At 42.8% G+C, this 22,845-nt stretch overlaps 1 protein-coding gene across 50 annotated transcripts in view; it reads left to right on the top strand.

Annotated features, from left to right (window-relative positions):
* PKP4 (plakophilin 4) overlaps positions 1–22,845 on the top strand; it is a 210,137-nt gene that overhangs the window by 72,175 nt on the left and 115,117 nt on the right. For 40 of the 50 annotated variants that reach the window (XM_065560571.1, XM_065560542.1, XM_065560544.1 and 37 more), the window contains one exon: positions 3,426–3,538. The exons of the other annotated variants lie outside the window; for them this stretch is intronic. Coding sequence is in view for 16 of the 40 variants with exons in the window: in XM_065560542.1 (XP_065416614.1) it covers positions 3,426–3,538 (113 nt within the window). In the remaining 24 variants the exon portion in view is untranslated. The remainder of the gene's footprint in view (positions 1–3,425; positions 3,539–22,845) is intronic. 50 annotated transcript variants of the gene reach the window in all.

Raw genomic sequence — 22,845 nt, forward strand, 5'->3', positions numbered from 1 at the left:
AAAAATACGAACAGATGGAGCCAAGGTGATCCTAATTGCCCCATCATGGCCCAGACAGCCCTGGTTTCCGTTTCTCACCAAAATGTCCATTTGACCACCAATCCCCTTGCCTCTCATTCCGAACCTCCTATCACAACAACACGGCCGTTTTCTCCACCCCAACTTATCCATGCTCCACCTCAAAGCATGGTTCCTACATGGTTCTCCCAAAATGAACTAGATTGTTCTGAACAAGTTCAAAGAGTGCTCCTGCATAGCAGAACACAATCTACTCGCACCACCTATCTATGTAAGTGGAAACGATTCACACACTGGTGTTTAACTAAACAACTTAGTCCCACGTCAGCACCTCTTCCGCTCATACTTGACTACCTATTGGACCTTAAGCAATCCGGCCTTTCTTCCAGTTCCATCAGGGTCCATTTAGCTGCTATTACAACTTTTCATGACAAAATTGATGGTACTTCCGTATTTGCTCATCCTATCACCAAGCGCTTCCTCAAGGGACTCCAAACCCTATACCCAGACATAAAACCACCCACCACCCCACGGGACCTTCATCTAGTTCTCTCTTGCCTAACCCAACAACCATTTGAACCCCTAGCCACGTGTTCCCTTTTACACCTTTCAATGAAAACAGCATTTTTAGTGGCAATTACCTCCGCCAGGCGGGCAGGAGAAATAGCAGCTCTTATGGCAGACCCACCATATACGATATTTTTCAAAGACAAGGTTACCCTCAGGTTACACCCCAATTTTCTTCCTAAAGTACACTCCTCGTTCCACATTAATGAGCCGATTCACTTACCAACCTTTTTCCCGAAGCCACATGCGAACTCGTTCGAAGCCTCAATGCATACACTAGACGTACGCAGGGCCTTGTCCTTCTATTTGGATAGAACCAAACCTTTTAGAAATTCTTCCAGACTTTTTGTTTCCATCGCGGAGCGTTCCAGAGGTACACCTATTTCTACCCAGAGACTTTCAAACTGGATTTCTCAGTGCATCCGGTTGTGCTATCAGATGAAGAAAGTTACACCTCCAGACGGCATCAGAACACACTCCACTAGATCTATGGCTGCCTCTGTAGCATTCTTACGCAAAGTTCCCCTGGCTGATATCTGTAAAGCAGCTACCTGGTCCTCTGAGCACACATTTGTTAAACACTATGCCCTTACTCAAGGCCCTCTATCTGATATACGTTTGGGCAGGGCTGTACTATCAACGGCGTTCCTATCAGATCCGAAGTCCCTACCTCCTTAAGATACACGGCTTTTAAGTCACCTAGAGTGGAGCACCCACAGGGACATCTCTCGAAGAAGAAGAGGAGGTTACTCACCCTGTGCAGTAACTGACGTTCTTCGAGATGAGTGTCCCTGTGGGTGCTCCACTACCCACCCTCCTCCCCTCTACTTCGGAGTTGGGGTAGCCTCCGTTGTAGAGAAGGAACTGAGGAGATTGGCCACGCATGCGCACTATTATCCTAGACTCACTGCGGGGGGCAGCCTCTGCGCATGTGTGGCCAGTACGAGTACTGCTACGAAAAGTCTCCGAGTGAAGGCGCAGGGACGCACCAACACCTAGAGTGGAGCACCCACAGGGACACTCATCTTGAAGAACGTCAGTTACTGCACAGGGTGAGTAACCTCCTCTTGCAGGTGCTCATTGCAAATCAGCAGGTGTTATTATCCAAATATGGCTTTAATTGGGATGCTATGTCCAAATTCACAGATAAGTTACCAGATGTTTCCAGGGAGGGGTCTAAGGTGTTCATTGTGTAGGGCCTTCTGATGGCCAAGACTTCGTTGCTGATGCTTCATCCAGAATTATGGCATCAGCTGTGACCATGAGGATGGCCTTGTGGTTGCAAAATTCTGGCATAGCTCCTGATGTTCAGCAGAACATAAAAGGCTTACCTTTTGATGATCACTTTTTTGTTTTCAGAAAAGACTGACAAGACTTTAAATTCATTTAAATACTTCCAGGCTTCTTTGCATTCCTTGGATGTTTATACCCCATCCACAAAGAGGAGTCAATAGAAATAGAAGCAGCAGCAATACATCTTTCAGTGTTTTTTCCATCAGTTATTCTTTCTGTGAAACAGCAAGATTTTTCCAGGATGAGTCAGATCACAGAGGAGGAGGTCTTCTAAGTCTAATTTCAACAAGCCAGCTTGTTGTCCTCCAGTGTCAAAGCAGCCATTTTGATTTGCATATCCAGGGCAGTGTTCCAATTGTGACCTCCCTGTCTCCATCGCTTCAGTTTGGTATAAATTTTACTCCCCATCAAATTCTAAAGCACTGTGAGATCAAGTTATGCCACATATTTCCTATGCATTCCCTCACCCCACCCACTTACCCCATCCTTCTTCAGGAAGCCCACTCACGAGACACTGCTCCTTCAGTAGGTCCAGACTCTGCTTGCGTGGAGAATTGTAGAGGAGTATCAGGGAAAGGGGTTGTATTCCTGGTATTTCCTGGTCCCCAAATCCAAAGGAGGGATGAGACCCATCCTCAATCTCCACAGCCTTGACAAATACAGCAGATATTTGAGGTCACCCTACCAACTATCCTTTCCATACTGAAACACAGTGACTGATTTGCTGCCCTACACCTTCACATTGCTTATTTCCATATGGTGATTCTCCTGAGCCCCAGGAGGTTTCTGAGATTTGTTGTGGTAGGCCAACGCTATCAGTACACTATGCTTCCCTTCTGCCTGTTCTCATGTTTTACAAAATGCATGATTGCAGTGTCAGCATACATCAGAAAAAGAGAAATTTACTGTTTTCCTGTACCTGGATAATTGGTTAGTGAGAAGCAAGTCCAGAGAACAAGTCTAATTCAAACTGTGTCTCTTTGATTATCTGGGTCTTATATTGAACGAAGAGAAGTCAATGCTAATACCAATCAAAAAATAAAATTAGTTGAAGTCATCAGTTTTGCTGTCAAATGGGTCCGAGTCCAGGCTCCTTAACTGATAGCTTCCATCTCAGTTGGGAATTGGCTCTGATGTATCCCTTCTCTCCAACCCCAATCATCTCTACAATTGAGAATAAGTTGTATTATTGTGCGATATGCCTCAGTTACAGACACCACTGAGGAAAGTGTATTGTAAACCATAGTTTGTTAAAATGCTGCAGCAGGGGAAGATATTGAAAGAGTTGAAATCACAGATTAGATAGAAGCAGACCTGAACATCTTTTCTTTCTCTTTTTAATAGAAAAGATTAAACGAAAAGATACTACAAATATTAAAGAGCTGTAAAATCACACTGTGTGTATTACTGTGATTATAGATTATTTCAGCTAATTAAGAGTCACACCAAGGCACAATTTTAATGTATAATGATTAATGTTTCAATATTGATGTACACCAAGTACTTTTAACTCTAGAATGCCTTATTTTTTTATTTTGGAATCACAGGAGCTCCAGTTTCAAAGACTCACCAGAGAGCTGGAGGTGGAAAGGCAAATCGTTGCCAGTCAGCTAGAAAGGTGTAGGCTTGGCGCAGAATCACCAAGTATTGCCAGCACAAGGTACAGGCCTTCATTTTCCACGTATCCCCAAGTTAAATGTTTTATTCAGTTGTCTTGGGTGCTACAGATAATTTTTTTCTATAAAAGTTGTTCAGGTTTCATTACTGTATTCAGCATTCAAAAATGCTGTCTCACTAGAGCTGGTATTAAAAAGGCCTCTTGCTTCATTGATTATCTTTCAGAGCAGTAAGTAAACCTTTAATTTTGCTTGGGTTATCCTAAGTCATAACACAGTAGAGGGGAGAAGTTATCACATTGATTTTATGGACTTGAAAAAGCAATTGTGCTAATTTATTTATTTGCAGCAAATCAGTAAACTGATGGTTTCAATAACTATTGATATAATTTATGAGGGCATAATATTTGTACTGAATGTGTGTTTTCAAATACTTCTCAAATATTGTCCAACAGGGAGTACTTCATTTATAAATATTTGCACCCAAGTTAGGGTGCTATTTCAACACAAATCCAGACAGCATGCTCACATACAGTACAGTAATTGTGTTGCAGCATTTTTCCTGAGTAAGGTTATCTAGTTTTATTCCCCTTTTTAAAAAAGTATTTTCTTTGCATTTTGTTTCTGAAAATTCCTTGTATATGCATACTTTTGAATATTTTAGTGTAAAACATAATCCTGTATATTTGACACACAATGTATCAATAATTATCAGTCATCTTAAAAAAAAAAATTTTGTGTATAGAAGACTTACAGTCATTACAGTACACTTTTTTGTGTAATTAGAAATGTTTTTGGTTATAAATATGTGTGGGTAATTACACGTCCTCCAGAAAATTAGGTGATTGGCAGCCCTTGAAACTGAAGCCTGTTACATTCAACACTCACTATTAAGGATCTTAACATTCTCTTTCATTAAATAACTGTACCTGGGCTTCCAGTTACAATGAACCTAATAATTAACACTCACCTAGAGAGCATCTTCTTAACACCTATTACTGTTTGTTTTGAATTCATCTTTGTGTTTCTCTACTCTTCAAACAGTGACTTCAGTTATGATTTGACGTGATCTCCTTTTATGAAGATAGTGTATTTAATGTGTAGAAATGCTAATTTCATCTATGGCTAGGGTGATCATATGTCCAGATTTGGCTGGGACAGTCTCCTTTTTAAGCTCTGTCTTGGACATCATGACTTTTTTCACAAAACTGGGCATTTGTCCCATTTGTTCTTGCCCTAAGAAGAACATTTGGACAAGAGTAAACGGGACAAATGTCCATTTTTGCCAAAAAAAGTCATGACATCTCTGATGTCAACTCAAGATGAGCGGCAACACATGGTAGGGCTCAGGCCACCTGGCATCGCCACTTACCCCGTGTCCCTTTTTCAGTATAGGGAAATATGGTCCCCTATCTATGGCCTTTCCAAATTGTTTTTGTGCCTGCCAAAAACACCTCTCCCAATGTAAGGCCAATTACACAGCTCATTTGAGATCATCTCTTATTTCATATTTGAAGTACTTCACCTCTGTCATTTGACAATATTGTTACTAACATAAAATTAGTGTTTCTACTCTGTAAGGCTTGATACATACAAAAACACCTTGCATGTGGAAATATATATCTTTTTCAACCTTCCTCGTCTGTTTTTCAGTTTCTCTCTCTCTCTCTCTCTCTCTCTCTTACACATGCACACCTTAAAAAAAAAAAAAAGAGCTGGGTCTTTGCACTGCCTTATAAGCTAAACAACTAGAGCTCTATTGCCACATGAGGGAATGAGTTCTAAGGGTCCCAGATTCAAAATGGCCTGCCTCCAGTTACCTCTCATTAAAGTCCAAGTTCACCTCAGCTGCCATTCCATTTCAAAGGGAAAGACATTATCTCTTAGACAGTTAAAGTCTCTTAAATGTTTAAGGCTCAAGCCTTTAAGAGTTTTGCAGAAAAATAGTCCATACCTTCATTGCATCCAAAAGAATCAGGATGTCAGTGCAGGTGTTGAACTGACGTGGTATTATTTATTCAGTGACATAAGGGTAATATACTCCTATCTCCTATTACCACCTACCAGATAGGAAATCACATTTTGCATTAAACATAAATGCAGTTTTATTTATCTTTCGGTTCTTTCCATTGTGGTTTAATAAATGACCATTTACCTAATTAAGCTAATGAGGCTTAGGGGGCGAAATTAGCACTTAAATTAAGCCAGTTTGTCTTGTATTTGGTTTATGTAAATAATGAGTCTAGTAAAAATCTCCAAGCACATACATCTTCTGGGGGTATTTGTGCTATAGTTTTTTCATAGCTAATTGTAAAGGTACGGTACACATTTTTTGACAGTCTTGTGATGTCCGATTTGAAATATTTGATACTTTACCAAAAAAACCCTTAATTGAATAGTAATCCAAAGATTTTAGGTATTAATGCTTCATATTTTCATAATATGGAATCCAAGATCACCTGTCCAAGGCTATATTGCAAGGAGCTTTCATGGGCAGTTATAGATATCGAATCAAAAGAGTGTTCTTAAATGTACATTCACACAAACACCAAGCTTCATTCTGACCCCTTTTCTTCTTGCTTTTACAATTGCACTGGACACTAATTGAGGGCTACTCAGAGAGTGTAATGTTATGTTACAGCTCACAGGGGACACGTGGATAAAAATTGGGGGTTGGATATTACATCCTATAGCCTATGAGATCCACCTCTTTGGTTCATTTATTCTCTGCTATCACCCATTGAATGAAATTGAGAACATGCTGCTTCTAAGAGATGCAAGTGTAATGCTGACAGACCCCAGTCGTCAGAGGGCAGGATCGAATCAGGGACCTCTGGAGCTTAGTGCATGAGCCTCTACTGCATGAGCTAAAAGCCAATTGGCTGTTAGTTAAGGCTGTAGAACAGACTCAGTCTCTCTCTCAGACACCACACCCAGGAGGTGTGTGGTTTACACAAGCAGTATTTTTTAGCTTAGTCAAGATTAGCTTAGTCTTTACTGGCCTGGACAGGAGAAAGCTGCTGCCTTTGTATCTTCAGTTTGTGATTTAAATGTAGATACTCACATAGTGCAGCCATCAACTAAGAACATCATTGGTTAGTTAATTCTATACTAATTCAGAAGAACACAACACTCCCTAACCTAGGTCTTCATGTGTCAGTAAAATGCAATTTTACTAAGCTTAAGAGAATTATTGTCAATGTCCTAAAGTGTCCTGTTTGACTGACCAAGACAAATCTTTCACATTTTTGCTACGTAAAATACCATCTTCCAGTTAAACTTTTTCTAATTAACTCCTTATAAACCTATGTATATTACTGAATCATTTTTTTAAATTGGTCACTGACAATAAAGTCTTCTTAAAACAGATACATAACTAATCAATTTAACTAATCAATTTATCTGCTAATAAATATTTCCACATGACCCAGTATTGTACATCGAGGTTGTAAAATCCTGGTCATGCAGAAAAGTAAGAAGAAGCGATTAAAGTTGGTGGGGCAGAAACAAGTCACGTAGAGGTGACTGGGAGCAAGGGTCAACTTCCTAGCATGCAACTGTCTCCATCCCATAATGTCATCTATATCCCACAATTGTTGTGCCTTTTTAAAAAAAAAACCAAGAACTGGTGTGGCATTCTTTGCTATTCGCCATCTCTGACAGATGCATGGAGCCTGCATTATTGTCCTAAGAATTGAAAGCACAGGGTGCACAATCCTCTGCTATTTGCAGAACCATAAGAAGAACAAAATCAGTTGGGAGCATGATTGTTTCTTGGAGGGAAGATTCCTAGCGAGACCCAATTCAAGGTTGTTGGCATTCACAGAACAGCTGTAGATGCAAAAGCCAGCTGTTTCTGGGGCCAAGAAACAAGCACTGACTAGTGGAATCATGTAATGCAGACTTGGGATGACTTGCAATGGTTGCAGAACTTTCAGGTGCTCAAGGCCACATTCCTGGGTATGCGTGCTGAGCTTGCCCCAATCCTCCAGCATAGGGACACCCAAATAAAAGTTACACTGACAGTGGAGAAGCAAGTGGCCATTGCACTGTGGAAACTTGCAACTCTGGATTGCTAGCAGTCAGTGGGATATCATTTTGAAGTTGGAAAATCCACTGTGTATGCAAGTTGATCTGTTGTCATGCAAGTGTGCAGGCCCATTAGTTATCTCCTTGTAGATGGGACGGTGACTCTTGACAATGTGGAGGACATAGTGGATGGATTTGCAGCAATGGGTTTCCACAACTGTGTGAAAGCAATAAATAGCATGCATATCCCTATTGTGGCACCAGACCACCTTGCCACAGAGTGCATCAACACAGGGCTACTTTTCTATTGTTATGCTAGCGTTGGTGGATCTCTAGTGATGCTTTGAAAGCGCATGACACTTGCATCTTTAAGAATGCAGGACTCTTCAGAAAGCTACAAGCAGGAACGTTCTTCACCGACCAGAAGATTGCCATTGGCAATGTTGAAATACCATTAGTAATCCTGGGGGACCCAGCCCACCCCTTGTTCCCTTGGCTCGTGAAGCTGTACATTAGCCATCTCATAAGCCCCAAGTGCCAGGTGCTGTCTCCTGGAAGTCACGCCTAGTGGTTGGAGCTGAGATTAAAGCTGTATGTAGAGTTGGGATTGAGGTGAGGGTTGGCCTGAGGCTGGAACTAAACTCTGGGGACTGGCCGAAGTCAGAACCCAGATGAGAGTCCATGGGCCAGCCAAGTACTATAGCCAGAGTCCTGATACAGGCCAAAAGTCAAAGCTAGGAGGTCAGGCGGTAGAAGCAAGGCTGCAGCAGGTCAGTAACAGGTCTGGAGGTCAGAGTAGGGCCCGGACAAGGCTGGAACGGGGCTTAGGACAAGGCTGGAACAGGGCTTAGGCAAGGCTGGAACGGGGCTTAGGCAAGGCTAGGAGTCTAGAGAGAGTGTTACACTGTGAAGCAGTAGGAGGGTTTCTGGCTGTGTAGTGCTGTTGAACAGACTGATTTGCAGTTTTAGTGGGGTTGGGGAAATACCTGAGCCTGTGGGTCATCTGACCCAGGCTCTGCTCAGGGATAGGATGCTGCCAGATGAGTGGAGACTCTGTGTGGAAGGGTAAGTCAGTGCAGCTGAGTTATTGCCGCATGCCTGAGTGATGACTCACTGCAGCGCTGTTGGAAGGGCACCTATTGATGTTGTGTCCACCTACATCTAAAGGCTCCTCCTCCAGGCTAAGGGGAGGAACTATTGAACCCAGGACTCAAGTAAATGCAGGGGGCAACAAATGAAAAAGCAGGGACAGAAGTGAGGGTCACAGTGTCAAAAGCAGGGAGCCAGAGGGGGGACTCCTAGGAGAGAACCCCGGACAGCACCTCGCTGCTCCTCAAAGCCATTCAGGGAGCCAGTAGATGCAGCCCAGAGGAACTCTGCCCTGATACATGACTTCAGGGAGGAGCGGAAATAGGCCCCACAGTCTCAGAGCACATCCCCATCCAACAGCCCTCCTTCTCGTATGATGGACAGCCGCCTTGGCCAATGCCAGGAGAAGGTCGACAAGTAGATCTCACGACTTCGTGGGCCAATGGATGGGGTGTGCAAATATAGGGGGTGTGGGGAGAAGTGCAGCCAGAACCTGAGAAGAAGGTTCTGGAGGAGCCAGAAAAGGGGCTGCAACCTTGCACACTCAATATAAATGTGTGCCAGGGTCTCCTCACGTCACAAAAAGGGCAAGCGTGTGGAGGAGGATGAATTGCACCAAATACATGCCTATGCTCATGGCTCCATGAAGGACCTGCCAACTAATATTCCCAGCAGGCCGAGGGTAGAATACTGACTGGCCCACTGGGGCTCCTCACCCTCCATAGTTGATAGGAGGTCTACCACTTGGTATTGAGGCGGGACAAGAGGATGAGGAAATGACGAATATGGAGCACGAACGCCTACAGTTGTTTCCTAGGCGCGGTTCAGAGACAGACTGGCTGCAGGTCATGCAGCCGGCTCAGGTGTTGCGGAGTGGGTGGCTGGGGTGGGGCTTGCGAGGTAGGGATCCAATGGCAAGGTCTGGAGGGAGGCTAAGGAGTACCTTCCTACAGGACCTGCTCAAGTAAGGCCCCAAGAGGCAAGCAGTAAGGCTGCCCTCACCTTCTGGAGTATACCTGGTGGACACAAGGGGTGGAGAGCCCCATGGGCTGACCGAGCACCAGGGGGTCTACCCATTCCCTCCAGTCATAGTGCAGAAGGCTTCTGATCCTGGTGGCACCAGCCAGGACCAACCTCTGGTGCACCAAGGGGGACTCCACCACCTGCACACCGAAATGGGGGTTGTGTAGCAGGGGCTCTGTGAGGAGATCCTCCCTCTCAGCGGTCGCCACTAACCTTGTCACCAAGACTAGCTTCCAGGTTCTGAGGAGGTCCTGGTAGAAGACCAGCAGCTCAGAGAGGTCTCATGAGAGACCCCCTCAAATGGAGGTAGAAGAGCTGGTGGTCATATCGGTGCCCTTGGAGGCAGCTGAAGAAGGTAGGCAATAACACGCTCCATGCCAGACTACCCGCCCCACAAAGGAATCTCTGCAAGGCCTGGAAGCGGGAGATGTGGACCTGATTGTGGAGGCAGAGCAGGCCCTGTCCACCTACTCCAGGTTGACTGGAGGAGGGGCAGCTGAGGGAGCAGCCCTAGTTTGGTTGTGGGTTTGCCTCACACGAAGGAAAGATTCAACTAAAGATTCAACTACCGGTTCAGCAGGTGCAGAATGACAGTTGAATGTGCTTTTAGTAGATTGAACGGCTGCTGGCATTGTTTACTCACAAGATTGGATCTGAGTGGGGAAAAAATCCCAATGGTTATAGCTCCCTGCTGTGTACTTCATAATATCTGTGAAGCAAAGAGGGAAAATCTGCTGCCTGTGTGGAGGTAGAGCGAATGTCTGCGGAGTTTCATCAGCCAGACACAAGCTCTATCAGAAGAACTCAACAGAGAGCTATATTGCTTAGAGAAGCTTTGAAAGAACACTTTTAATAGTGAGCCACTGTAATGCATTGCGGTGTACTGGGCTCTACCTGGCCCTGCTGTTTTGGGGGTCTGTCAGGAATTGTGCTGGGCTTGGTGTACATTTATGAATAGAACACTGTCAGTGCATCTATTAATTTTGTCGTGCTTGCTGTACATTTATGATTATTACACTGTTTATCACTGATCCTATGGGTTGTGTCACTTTGTACAGTAACAAGTAAGTAGGTGCTTTCACAACTGCTAGACACTTTGCAGCGTATGTTGTGAACTAATAAAGATGAATTATTTTCCAAATAGAATTTTATTCAGCAACAAAATCAGTGCAAAGAAAATTCTGTGCAAACTAAACGCAAATACATTAATAAATTTATGGAACAGAACTTAACAAGTGGAAAGAACACTGATGTCCATTTTACCTACACAAACAGCAACCCTGGCTCTCTCAGGTCAGTGTATGTGAAGCTCTGGTTCTTCTTGACATACCCCGGGTGGAGTGGTAGGGGTAGGGATGCAGCCACTGATACCACATGGAATATTGAAGTGGGGGGCATAAGGAGGTGCTGTAATGGAGTTTTCATGAATTGCAAAGTGGGGCAAGCTTGTGATTGTTGAACTGCAAAGTGGGGCAAGCTTGTAAGTCCCCAAGAGTTGGTAGCATCTGTGTTTCCTGCTGGAGAAGACCCATTATGTCCTAGTGCATCTCCCTCTCCCTTTTCCTGCTGTGATACCTGGGCTTTTCTCCAATCCGCTCTTTCCTTCTCCAGGTTGTCTGCAATGTTCACCCTCCAGGTCCTTTGCTCATAGTCTGATGCAGCACTGGCTTGCAAGATTTCATTGAACATGTCATCCCGAGTCCTCTCCTTTCTCCTTCTTATCTGGCTCAGGGATTCCAGAAGTACGGAGGGGGAACCCCTCAAGGCTGCAACAGCAGCAGCTGTAGATAAAATACACAGAGGTACCACTGTCAGTATAGTCACAATGGAAAGTAAAAGTAAAGATTCAGAACTCACTTCCTTTGCTCCCCATAACTTTTAAACAAGACATGTTTATTGATACTTCTGCTTCACAGTGCTTGTGCACGGCACCACTCACAGCACCAGCCATGGTGAGTATGGCCCACCAGGGATGAGGGAAATGAGGAGCAAATTGCTCAGTTGCATGAAATTATGAATCTAGGGCAATAGTACTGAATACAAGCGCCATTTGCCACAGGCGGTGATGATTTTAGCTAATATCTCACTCCTGAGGGTAACAAAGGTACAGAGAGCACAGGTGCTGCTGGCCTCCCGAAGTCATCCGGGCCCATATGCTGCTAGCCTGCATAGTACAATGGTACCTGCCATAGTTATCCCCAACTGAGGTGGGGAAAGTGTCATATGAAGAAAGAAGTAAGACTGCCCTCCCTAGAAAGAAATCATCTGGAGAGGATTGCAGAGTATCTCTGTGACAGTTTTATCGAGATGTCTTAGGAGGATTCAAGGGACATCCTTGTGTACGTAAACAAACTGCTCTGTTCCTCCCTCCCCAGCTCCCCCCAGGAATGAAAAACATAACAATGCTACTTCTCTCTGTACCGCTACCTCTCCTAGTACAAGTAAATTAATGAAAAGTAACTAGGTGTATTCTGTTAAAGTTGGCACCATCAGTACATCATGCAATAGGAAATAGAATTACACGCTTATCTGAGGATCCTTCCCCTTCATTTCACCTGTGCTCGACTGCTGGGACTGGCTGGACTGTACTGGAATTCCAAACAGGTACTGCACGATAGCTGGTCTCCCTGGTCACATCCCCCCATCCTCCTCCTCTTTCTCCTACCTCCTCATCCTCGCTGTTCATGCCAGTGGCCTGTGACTCAGGCTCCTCGGAGGTATCCTTGGTAATCTGCAGGGTGGTAGTGGGGTCTCTGCCACCTAGGGCATGGAACTCTTTGTAAAAGTGGCAGGTCTATACCTTGGTACCGGATTGCCTGTTGGCCCCTCTGGCCTTTTGATATGCCTGATGCAGTTCCTTCACTTTTATGCAGACTTGTTGCTGATCCCTTTCATACCCCTTCACCTGCATCCCCCATACAATCTGCTCATAGATGTCCATGTTTCTACTGGTCCATAGCTGTGCCTGCACAGTCTCTCTTCTCCTCACAGGCCCAGGAGATCTAATATCTCCTATGTACTCCAGGCCAGAGAGCATTTGGAGCCTGGAGCCCCCATGGGCAGCTGCACACAACAATGAGAGCTGCTAGATGTGCTCACCATGTTGGACAATCAGGAAAAGGCATTTCAAAAATTCTAAGGGCTTTAAAGGAGAGGGCAGTCTTCTAGTCATTGTGACCCCGGAGCAGTTGATTTCACAATGGTGACCAGCGAATTGAGTGTCTGGTACTGTGTGACAGCTGTTTGAGGACTGTTAGAGTAAACATAAGTAACATAGTGTCCGTTCTTGTGCTGCGTCGACCTCAGTACATTGACCATGGCTCAGTGCCACTCGCGGCGATGATGGTGCATTGTTGTAACAGGGCGCTTACATCATGGGAGACAAATTTAAGTGTAGATACATGCACAACTAGGTCAATGCAACCTAACTTTGTGGTGTAGACCAGGCCTGAGTCACAGTGATGTGCCGGTGACAGAAAGGAGCAGCCCTATTTCAGCTGCATCTCAGAGCCACAATCTATTAGTATTATGTCACTTGTATGTCAAAAAGTTTCCTCTGCAATAGTTTTATTTATACATAGATAATCTGTTAGTGTCTTCAGGTTTTCATTGACACCCTCTGAAATCACAAGAATATTTATTCCTTGCCCACACTACGAAGTTATGCTGACATAGTTGTTGTGTTGGCTAGGAATGTGGGGAAAAAATCGTGTGTGCCTGAAACCACACCATCTCCCACCTTCCTTAAGTTCCCTTTAAGCTGCACAGCCATGCAGCAGCCTATTTAGCGCCGCACAGGCACTCAGGGAACCCAAACCTACTGCGGCCAGGGCGGCCCGGCCCCAACTCTGCTGCGGCCCAAACCTGCCGCACCGGGGCGCCAGAACCCAGCCACAGCTGGGGTGGTGCAGCCCGGCTCAGACCCAGCCACAGCCAGGGCAGTGTGGCCCAGACCAGACCCAGGTGTGGCTGGGGCGGCCCGGTCTGGCCTGGACCCAGGCACCCAGCCCCAGCTCGGACCTGCTGGGGCCGGGGGAAGGGTGCCTATCCTGCAGCCCCAGTCATGGAGCTGCCCCGGTGGGGAGAGGCACCTTCCCCCTCCCAGCCCAGGTGCTGCTGCGGGGGGAGAGAGCTGGAGGGAGTCCTCTCTCCCCGCTGTAGCCCTGGAGCACCCTCCTGCATCCCAAACCCCCAGTCCCCAGCCCAGAGCCCACACCCCTAGTCCCAGCCCTCACACCCCTGCACCCCAACCCTCTGCCCCAACCTTGAGCCCCCTCCCACACTCCATGAATTTTGTTATGTGCACCAATATGAAGGTGATGTGTCACACATCACCTTCATATTGGTGCACATAACAATGTTCATTCTGCACATGTGTGGGAAAAATTAGAGGGAACACAGCCTCTCCCCACCCCGTACAGATCCATCCATGCCAGCAGAAGAGTGCTTCTGTCTGCTTAGCTAATGTTGGTTGGGGGAGTGGTATTACTGTACTGACACAGGATTTCCTGTCAGCTTACATCTGTATGAGGCTGTGCCTACAGAGCTTTGCTGGCTTAGGCTCTGGTGTGGAGAGAGAGCCTTAGAGACAAAAATGGTACAGCAAGATTGTTTTTGATGCTGTAAATCAGTAATACAAAATATTGAAATATGTTGTAAATGATAGATTGGGAAGAATAGTAATAAGTTTTTCAGTGTACCTGTTTGTTCTTTAGACTGTTTCAATGCAGCAGCAGGTAGGATAGTCAGCTTTCCATAATCATACATCTATCAATGCACCTCACTTCTAACCTGCATTACTACTGAAAATTCAGCCCTGGGCTTCTCCTGAGCAGAGTCTGTCAGCTTTATCAGATTGTGTGATAATTCTGTGATGCAGACAGAAGTCTATACATACTCGGAAGAGATAATTAAACTTTTATTAAACCGGCTGCCTATCCTGCCATGTGGAAGGCTAGTTGCATTAACCTGTTGCATCATGTAGCCAGCTCATCTCCCTCCCCTCACTAGTTACTGTCTCCATGTAGCAGATGAAAATTTTGTACTGTTGGGAAGTAGAACTCTTAACTTTATTACACCACTTAAATATTTTTGTATTTAACTGTAAAGTACTGAATGCACATTTATTACTTGTGACAACACAAGGTGTCATTTAACCTTTTAACAAAAAGAAAACAAAACTTTGGCTGCACTTTGACAGTATACTAAATTGTCAACAAATCAACTTTGCAGGCAGTGAATGGTAGAAATAAAGACCTCCAGAAGTAGTTTTATTTGGAGCAGTTCACTGAAGCACAGCTCTTCAAGCAACCATTTTTAATTACTTCTCATTGTCATTCTGATTGCAAACAATTTCTGACACAAGTCAATTTCCTTTGGGACGTAAAAATCCAAATGATAATGGTCCCCACCAGCTGGAATTAAAAATGTGTATCTAAAAGTCCTGTAGGGCATTTATGCTGACGGAAATTCAGCCAGCATTCCTATTAAACTGAAGCATTCAAGCTAACTCTAACAATCTAATACAGTAGCTATATGAAGACTTTTGATTTTAAAATGAATGGTTTTCATAACTATTAGAATGGCTTGTTTTCTCTGCTGTGTGTAATATATCATTTCCTTTTCCACAATATAAATAAAATATAATGTGCAGATTTATTGTTTAAAAAAAACCATTCCAGATGAATTCAGTAAAATATTATACACCATCGAGTATTAAACATTTTCCTATAAAAGAAAGATACTCTTCATTTATAAAATATCTTTGTGTGTGTTAATGGCATCATTTCTCTAAGAGTGTCAAAGTGTGGAGATATATAGGTGAGAGCAAGCAGACTACAAGGCAAAGTCAAGGGAATAGTGGTCCATCTGAGAAGCAGTAGCATGCAAGGCATTCCTGACTTCACCTGATTGTGTCATCCTAGCTGGTATAGGACATTCCACTGCATGCAGCAAGATGTCTGTCTGAAAGAGGTGTTTGTGCATATCAGGTGCTCTGATTTCCTTAATGTTTCTAGCTATCTAAAAGTATAATTATTATTTAATTTCTGTGTTAATTCAGGTTGAAGTTTACTCCTGAGGGCATTCTGTGCCAAAAAATTAAAAATTCTGCGCACAATAATTTAAAATTCTTCAAAATTCTGCAAATTTTATTTCTCACATAAATTTGGAGGCTCCAACATGGCATTGGAGAGCACAGGCCACTGGCTGCATAGAGGTGTGAGATCACTGTGCAGCTCCCTCCTGGGACACGGACTCAATGCTGAGGCTGCACCCAACCCTAACACAGAACAAGGACCAGGCCTGCCCCAGAAACACTCCAGGGCCCTGCCCCTCCGTGCCAGGGGCACCAGGTGTGGGCAGACAGGCTCATCAAGGCAGTGCCCAGGTGTGGAGGGGCTCAGTGTGGGGAGATCCAGGTGTGGGTTGAGAGGGTTCTGTGTGGGGCAATCTGGGTGTGGGGGGGATCTGGATGCATGAAGGCTTGTTGGAGGGTTCTGGGTGCAACGGTAATGGGACTCTGAACGGAGGTCCAGGTGAAGGTGGTTGGGGCTTAGCAGGGGGGTCTGGGTGTGGGAGTGATAGAGCTCAGCAGTGGGGGGTCCAGATGCTGGGGGAGTATGGCTCAGTGGGATGGGGATCCAGATGCAGCTGGTTGGAGCTCGGTAGGGTGGGTATCAAGGTGTGGGTGGCTCATCAGGAGAGTCTGGGTATAAGGGGGTCTGGATGCACGGGGGTTGGGCAGATGAGGGAGCAGCTCCCTGTGCAGTGATCCCTCCCCCTGCAGCTGAGGAGCAATGGGTGCAGGAAAGGTGGAGGGGGAGGAGAGTTTGCAGAGCTTCCTACAGTCAGGGGAAAAATCTGGGGGTGGGTCTGACCCGGCCCCAGGTGCCATGTAGGAGAAGAGGAAGTCCCATCCTCTCCAGTCCAGCCGGGACTAACAGCTGAATCCGGCACAGGGTAGGAGCCACCAGCCAGGTGTTCCCCAGTCCCACCCCCTGCCCCACAGTGATTTACCTCTCTGCTGGCTGCCCTGGGCACCCAAAACATACTGCTCTTGTGGCTTCCCTTTGCTTCCCCATCAGAAAGTCATTTTTCTGTGGGGAAGCAAAGAAATCTGCAGGGGACATAAATATTGCGCATGTGCAGTGGCGCAGAATTTCCCCAGGAGTAAAAGTTCCTTAGTCAAGTACACGTGGAACAATAATGTATATAGTATGGTATTTAATAGTTCAGACTTTAGAAAAGTCTGATTTGAAATGGCTTTTATATTACTGCAATGTATGATGTCATACCACCAAACTAATTATAAACCATGTACATTAATTTTATGATGATCAGTGGCTTTCTGCAAAAAATGCAGATAAATCACCACAATCATTAGATTTTTTTTAACCTGATTTTTATACTCAAATTTAATAATAAATAACTGGTTACAGCACTCACTGTGATTAGAGTGTGTAAATAAAAGAGCTGGACTTGACGACTCACTATATTGGAGAACTGAGTACACAGTAAATTTCATTTTCTTTAGTTCAGTATGGAATGACACATTTTAACTTCAGATGTAGTGGTTGACATTTTTGTACATGGTGCAAGAATTTTATTTATTATTTTATTATATTCACAATTATCTAAAAAGCTTAGGAGGAATCAGATTTGTTCAGGTTATCGGAAGTTGGTAGCAATATAGGACTTCCCATATTGAGTCCAACAAGTGTTCATCTAGTCCAGTATTCTCTCACATTCACCAGAACAAGATATTTCAGAGGAACGTGCCAGAAACCCTGTAGTGGACAATTACGGAGTGACTTGCTTGAATCTCCATTATTTAGAGGTTGATACATTTACAGGTTTATAATCCCTTATTTAAATTTGTTAATGTATCTAATGTAACTATGAATGATCCAATTTTCCAAATAATTATTGAAATCCTACTAAGCTGTAGGATTCAGTAATATCTTATGACCGTGAGTTCACAAATTAACTATGTATGGTGTAAAGTTTCTTTTGATTTTCAATTGCATTGAATATCCTCTTCTTGTATTAAGAATAGATAGCATCCAATTTACCTTTTCCTATACCATTAATTGCTTTGTGTTCCTTTGTCACTTTTCTATATTGCATTGCTAAGACAAACAGTTCTTACTCTTTCAATGTCTTTTCATGTGGCAGTCTCTTATTTTTGTCTCCCATCTCTAGACCCCTTCTACTTCAGATACATTTTTAATGAATAGGATGACCAATATTGAATCCATATTCTATGGAGAGTGTGTACCATTGGTTTATGTAATGGCATTGTAAAATCTTCAGTGTTCTTTTTCTTGTTCCATTCCATTCTTTCTACAACCTTGTATGTATATAAAATCTACAAATTGAGCAGAATTTTTCTTTGACCTGTCTCTTATATGTTTGTACGGTGCTTAACACAGCAGAACCTGGACTTTGGTTGAGGTCTTCAAACACTGTTGGGAATACAAATAGTGAATCATAATAACCACTGCAGGATGATGCTCATGGTCTGTTTTCTGAGTGGTTACTGTAAATTTAGAATCTAGTCCGTTGTATGAGTAGTTCATATTATTCCTTCCATTGTGCATTACCCTGTGATTGTTGGCACTGAATTTCATCTACCATTATGCTGCCCACTCATCTAGCTTTCTTAGGTCCCTCAGAAGTTCTTAATCTACATAATCTCATCTGCAGTTTTTGTCACCTCATGTTCACCTCTTTCCCAGATCATTAATAAAAATATTTAAAACACTGGTCCTAATGCAGATTCTGGGAGCACCTCACTGTTAACCTGTTGCCATGAAGTTCAGGGCTTCCAAAAAATAAAATTTGGCATCCCATAATGTAATTTAGACTCTTACATTTTGAATTTATTGGAAATGTGTAATTTGTCATTTTGTTTAACATGTTTTGGCAGAGGATATTATCTTGATTTTTTTTTTTTAAAACTATCTATTCTACATATTTACTGGGCATTCTCATATAGATATAGGTGATTTTTTGAATACAGCATTCAAAAGATGAGTTCTGAACACTGTAGTCATAAGTAATCCTAACTTTCTCTAATGGTGCTTGTTTAAAATTATATATTTATGGAATATGTTACAAATTATAGGATTTCCATGAAAAACTAAAATAAAAAACACATTAAAATGTATGTGCTCTATCTGCATGGAAAATATGTCTAGTTTGTAAAACACAGGGTGCTCAGTGTTATTACAGCATATAATGTAGATCTTCACAAATTCTTTTGTATTTAAAACAAATAAACTATTTGATCTGGTTTGTATTACATTTACACATTCTTTCAGGCCCCTCTACACTGGTAGAGCTGTGTAAATGGGGCCTTACTATGGACAAGAACCAGGCAAATTTCACTGGTCTACAATTTTTGAGAAGTTGTCTGTTTCAGAGATAAAATGTTCTATTTATTATGTATTTTGATGTGCTGAATTCAAATATGACAATTAAAACAACTGATTGGCTACTGTTTCTAAGATATTTAAGTTTTTACATTTTATGTCTATGTATATTGTGTAGATAGTAGAGTTTTAATCATAAATTGTAAACCTAGGTCTTTTCATGTGTTTATGGTTGCTTTACATGATAATATTTCACCTGTCCTGTTTATGTAACACTTTAAAAATCAGCAAAAAGGTTATATAAATAAAATTTGTTATAAAACAAAAGGCAAAAAACTATTATGTACATAGTTTAGTCCTATTCAGTGTCTACTCGGCGCTTCTTGGCTTGTCTCTTGTATTCATTAAATGGAGCATCTCTTGTCACTGTCCAGCAATAGTCTGCAAGCATTGATGGTCTCCATTTGCCCTGATAGCGTTTCTCCATTGTTGCAGTGTCCTGGTGAAATCACTCGCCGTGCTCGTCGCTCACTGCTCCGCAGTTCGGTGGAAAAAAATCTAGATGAGAGTGCAAAAAATGTATCTTTAGTGACATGTTGCAACCAAGACTTTTGTATGCCTTGAAGAGGTTTTCCATCAACAACCTGTAGTTGTCTGCCTTGTTGTTTCCGAGAAAATTTATTGCCACTAACTGGAAGGCTTTCCATGCCGTTTTTTCCTTGCCACGCAGTGCATGGTCAAATGCATCATCTCGAAGAAGTTCATGAATCTGAGGACCAACAAAGACACCTTCCTTTATCTTAGCTTCACTTAGCCTTGGAAATTTTCCACGGAGGTACTTGAAAGTTGCTTGTGTTTTGTCAATCGCCTTGACAAAGTTCTTCATCAGACCCAGCTTGATGTGTAAGGGTGGTAACAAAATCTTCCTTGATTCAACAAGTGGTGGATGCTGAACACTTTTCCTGCCAGGTTCCAATGACTGTCGGAATGGCCAATCTTTCTTGATGTAGTGGGAATCTCTTGCACGACTATCCCATTCGCAGAGAAAACAGCAGTACTTTGTGTATCCAGTCTGCAGACCAAGCAAGAGAGCAACAACCTTCAAATCGCCACAAAGCTGCCACTGATGTTGGTCATAGTTTATGCACCTCAAAAGTTGTTTCATGTTGTCATAAGTTTCCTTCATACGGACTGCATGACCAACTGGAATTGATGGCAAAACATTGCCATTATGCAGTAAAACAGCTTTAAGACTCGTCTTCGATGAATTAATGAACGGTCTCCACTCACCTGGATCGTGAACGATGTTGAGGGCTGCCATCACACCATCGATGTTGTTGCAGGCTACAAGATCACCTTCCATGAAGAAGAATGGGACAAGAGCCTTTTGACGGTCACGGAACCTGGAAACCCTAACATCACCTGCCAGGAGATTCCACTGCTGTAGTCTGGAGCCCAACAGCTCTGCCTTACTCTTGGGTAGTTCCAAATCCCTGACAAGGTCATTCAGTTCACCTTGTGTTCTGAGGTGTGGCTCAGAGGAGGAGGATGGGAGAAAATGTGGGTCCTGTGACATTGATGGTTCAGGACCAGAAGTTTCATCCTCTTCCTCTTCCTCGTCTGACTCAAGTGAGAATGATTCTGGTGCATCAGGAACCGGCAGTCCTTCTCCGTGGGGTACTGGGCGTATAGCTGATGGAATGTTTGGATAATGCACAGTCCACTTTTTCTTCTTTGACACACCTTTCCCAACTGGAGGCACCATGCAGAAGTAACAATTGCTGGTATGATCTGTTGGCTTTCTCCAAATCTTTGGCACTGCAAAAGGCATAGATTTCCTTTTCCTGTTCAACCGCTGGTGAAGATTTGTTGCACAAGTGTTGCAGCATATGTGTGGGGCCCACCTCTTGTCCTGATCTCCAATTTTGCAGCCAAAATAAAGGTGATAGGCTTTCTTAACCACAGTGGTTATACTGCGCTTTTGTGATGCAAAAGTCACTTCACCACAAACGTAGCAGAAGTTATCTGCACTGTTCACACAAGTATGAGGCATCTCTGCTCATTTTGGCTAAACAGAAATGTGTCCCTTTGCAAAATCAAACACTGACAAATAAGAGAGCACGACACTGTATGATTTCTAGAGCTGATATAGGGCAATTTGTTCAGCAGTTATGTAAGCTTCATTATGATTGCATCATCCATGACTTCTAGGAATAACATGATGCAATTCATATCATGTATGACGCAATACCAGCTTCAGATTGCATCATTCATTGTTTTGCCTAAAAAGCAAGTACTGTCCAAATGCAGTCATAGATTTATTCATAGATCCAGTCAAAGATGTATTTTAGTCATTTCTGGTTTAAATTAAGATCCCTTCCCTTTATAACTCACTTATCCTCTGCCATTCCCAAGTCAAGGGTCGTATATACTGACCCAATAGCATATTTTGAAAACTAGAGCCAATCAACAATTTTAAGCATCATTTTCGTTCTCAGTGACCCAGAATTAGTAAAGTTTGATTACATTTATTTCAGAAGCATTTTGGCTGTAGAGCAGTGTTTTAAATCAGGAATCAAATGCTACAAGTTAAGTTAAGGTCACATCATTTATGGTAGCTTCCAAATCTGTATTTTAGGTCTGTTTACAGGGGAATATGTCTTTTGGATTTCAAATATGTTTGAAATATAATTCTTCTTTTCTTAAATATTAAAAGCAAAACCAAATAGCAACTGTTTATATAGACACAAAAATAAGTTGTGCTTTACTGCAAAGCTGCATTACTCAATAAACCATCACTTCTTTCCAGTTGTGCTGACTTTATCAATGCTGCTGCATAAACAAATTATTATTTTTATAGTACCTAAAAGGAGACTAAGGACTTAACAGAAACAAGCAGCAATATACAATTTCTGCTCCACAATGCCTTACAATCCTAAATTACAAAAAGTGAGGGTAACAGAGTGGAGGGGAGTCAGATGGAGGACAGGACCTACAGCAGTAAATAAATAAGTTAGCTAAACAAAGACACGCAAGTTCCTAACACTAATATGTTAATGCCAAATGGAAAATGAGAAGATTGATGGAGAGAAACAGCAATTTTCTGTTTTCTAAATTAGGCACTTATGAAAAACACTACTGAAATAGTTTGCTTTTTTTTTTTTATTAAATGTTCAGAAAGAATTTCAGGATGCAAATGGATTTCTCGTATGGGAAAATGTTATGTCTCTCTCCAGCCAGTGATCTGTAGGCGTGCTTGTAATGTATATTTAATTGCTTCACAGTTCTCCCCAGGGCTATTATTTTGCAAATTTAGGCTAAGCAAAGATGCAACATCACTGGTAAAACTGTTGCATCCAGATTCAATGGATCTGGTCCTTTGGTTCCACCAATAAATGCTCATACCTTCAGATCCTGAGGTCCTAGATTCAATCCCCACAGCAATCACACCAAGAATATATTGTAGGACTGTTTTTCTCTTTATATGTATCAGACATACATATGTAACATACTCCCGTATAAAAAGGACAATGGATTCCATGATAATTGTGGTGAGATAAGGCTTTCCTAAAGTGCCATTTAAGGACTCTTAATTCATCTTTGGAAATACTTAAAATGCTGATTTCTGAAATAGTTCATTTATTTATTTATTTATTTACTTACTTACTTACTTAACATTTATCATGCCATAGCAGTTCCCAGCCCCATAATCTTAGGCACTCTACTAACACCGTAACCATGTGTTTACTTGTACTGTCCAAAAAACTGAAGAATAAAAAGGGCATTGAAGATCAGTTGAAAATTATTGAAGTGAAAAACATGGGTAATCTGTTTTA

The sequence above is a fragment of the Chrysemys picta genome, chromosome 11 (assembly GCF_011386835.1).
Source record: "Chrysemys picta bellii isolate R12L10 chromosome 11, ASM1138683v2, whole genome shotgun sequence".
In the NCBI taxonomy this organism is placed as follows: domain Eukaryota; kingdom Metazoa; phylum Chordata; order Testudines; family Emydidae; genus Chrysemys; species Chrysemys picta.